At 39.2% G+C, this 2,500-nt stretch overlaps 1 protein-coding gene across 1 annotated transcript in view; it reads right to left on the bottom strand.

The window, feature by feature from the left end:
- Positions 1–2,500, bottom strand: part of LOC137986716 (uncharacterized) — a 28,144-nt gene that overhangs the window by 23,719 nt on the left and 1,925 nt on the right. Inside the window, exon 2 of the mRNA XM_068833663.1 lies at positions 1,089–2,328. Within this exon, the coding sequence (XP_068689764.1) occupies positions 1,089–2,328 (1,240 nt within the window). The remainder of the gene's footprint in view (positions 1–1,088; positions 2,329–2,500) is intronic.

Here is a 2,500-nt window from a genome sequence, read left to right as displayed (position 1 = left end):
ATGTACTGTGAAAACACCCGCTTATACACTCAGATTTGTGTACAATTAGAATTAATTCTTTGTAAGAGCTGCTCTGACTAAATTGCAAAATCACCAATGGAGCCAAATTGTTCACACAAGCACCAGTCATCAGTTGTTCAAAGGGTGGAAAGCACTATCCACTGGATAACTCAATTAGTTTTCCTAGTGTTTATCCGGTGGATAGTAGCTACATGTAGTGTTATATCAACCTGTCAGCCTGTTTTGATCAACGGTGCCAAGTCTAAATGGATTTCTGTGAGTTAACACATGCTTCAAAGGAATGTGCTCGGCCCTATTCTTTTTGATGTCTTCATTAATGATACATGTATAGTGAACATCATCAGCTATTGTTTGCTATCAGCATATCTGTTCACATGAAATAAATAAGCACTTGTAAAGACTACAAACTGGACTTGCACTACAGGCTCCTGCAATTTTGTTGGTTTTTGAAAAAATTTATTTGTGCTTTATTCCAAATTGCACTCGAAATCATATGATTACCTATACAAACTACAGTTGCACATTAAATTGATGCAATATTTATCATTATTATCCTCATAAATATAAAATACATCGGGACTAGCTCCTCAGAGACTTGGTCTAGTAAGATGAAATTACAGCTTGCCCTTCTTGGAATTTCATCTCACCCTTAACACATGCCACTGCTCAACATCAATGCAAATGAAGAATTTTGAAATGCTGCAACAAGGGCTGAATTTAACAGACCACTTTCATGCCAGTAACTCATTACGATCTCGTAAAATACAGGATCCCATACACTATGGTCAAGCACCTGTAATTTTCCTACAAGGGATAATTTGAGCATTCCAATTTATCATAATTATAGCAGTTACGTGACTTGTTTGTTGTTACTGCTTACATTGTACTATACAATTGGCATCCACCCTTATTCTTTAGATGAAGCAGCTGATGCCTATTAAGTTCTAACAAGTCTTCATTTTCTTGAACAAAAAAAGTGTCTAATTTGCCTTGAGAACCATACAAGTCATGTTCATTTACAACTATTCCAGAGATCTACCAAGTAACATGTCATTAATTTCACTTACCAAAGATATCAAACATCTTTTTCGCAAGATCAGAAGACTGTTTGTCCCAACTGTACTTCTTGGTGTATCGTCTGGAAAGGGCCCTTGCGTCTTTGAGTCGATCTTTCCTACTCTTTCTATGGACATTTCTTATTGCCTCGGCCCATTTTTCAGGATTTTCAGAATCAACTACAAAATCTGAACCACGCCGCACTTCCTGCAGAACATGTCCAAGACCAGAAACTTGACTAACAAGGATAGGAAGACCTGTAGATAATGCTTCAAGTGCAAGTAAACCAAAACCATCTTTACTGGATGGCATTATGCCCAGATCTGCCCCACAAAACAATCTGACTAGATCTTCTCTACTTTCCTTAATAGAGAGGACTTTCAGCTCTCTTCGTTTCATGCCACGGTCACACAACTCCTGTAATACTTCCTCCTCTTTTCCATGTGGTGCACCAAGGAAGACGAGTTGGTACGCTTCTTCTTTCAAGTACTGCGAAAAGACTTCGGTTGCAATGTCATAACCGTTTAAATTTAATTTAAAATCTTTAGTATCACCATACCCAAAGACCAAAACACGAAATTTCCTTCTTTCTTCAGTTGCTTGCTTTTCCAAAGAAAATTTAGAAAAAATGCTGGGTGTCAGTACAAATGGACGAGGGTTGTTCTGGCGGTAACAGAGACTGCGTGAGCAGTCTTCAGCCAACTTGGGACCAATGGCTATAACTAGGTCTGCCAATTCACACAATTGTATCACTGCTTTGTGCTTCTCCATTGCCACTCTTGAAGTTGCATTTGCATACTCTTCAAACTTTCCTTCTTCAAACAGGTCTTCAAGGGTTGGATGCACAACCTGAACCCACTTACATTTTAGTTCTTTCTGGATATGTTGCACTTGTCGTCCAAGAAAAAGCCCATGTCCAACCACAAAATCAATCTCATGGTTTGCTGGCGGAGATGACAGCCAATCAATGGGTTTATATCCTATCAATTGTCTTGCCTGTATAAGATTAACATGATACTTTTCCTTAGCCATTCTCACGTCTTCTTCACTGCACTGCGGAAGGTACATACTGACTTCCAGATTCGGTTGTTTTGCCAACTGAATGGCAAGCTCTCTGTTGATGGTTGACACGCCTCCTTTTGTAGATTCCCATTCTATGCTAAGTAGAGTAATCTTAAGTTTTCTACTTGGTCCTTGGCTTGCCCTGCTTTCATGGCCTGCCTGTGATGCAGAAAACGAGGTGCTGGGATCCTGAAATGAACATGACATCAACATAAATTAACTACATGATACACTGATGCAGCTTGTTAATCCCTGTGCCACAATCAATAGACTTAATAGAGAAAACCATCAGATTTAGGCCCAGTTTTTTCACCCACGGATGCAGCAACATTTTTCTCGGAACAAACCTCCTTACTAATGG

The sequence above is a fragment of the Montipora foliosa genome, unplaced genomic scaffold (genome assembly GCF_036669935.1).
Source record: "Montipora foliosa isolate CH-2021 unplaced genomic scaffold, ASM3666993v2 scaffold_286, whole genome shotgun sequence".
Classification (NCBI taxonomy): domain Eukaryota; kingdom Metazoa; phylum Cnidaria; class Anthozoa; order Scleractinia; family Acroporidae; genus Montipora; species Montipora foliosa.
This window is presented reverse-complemented; position numbering and strand designations above follow the sequence as displayed.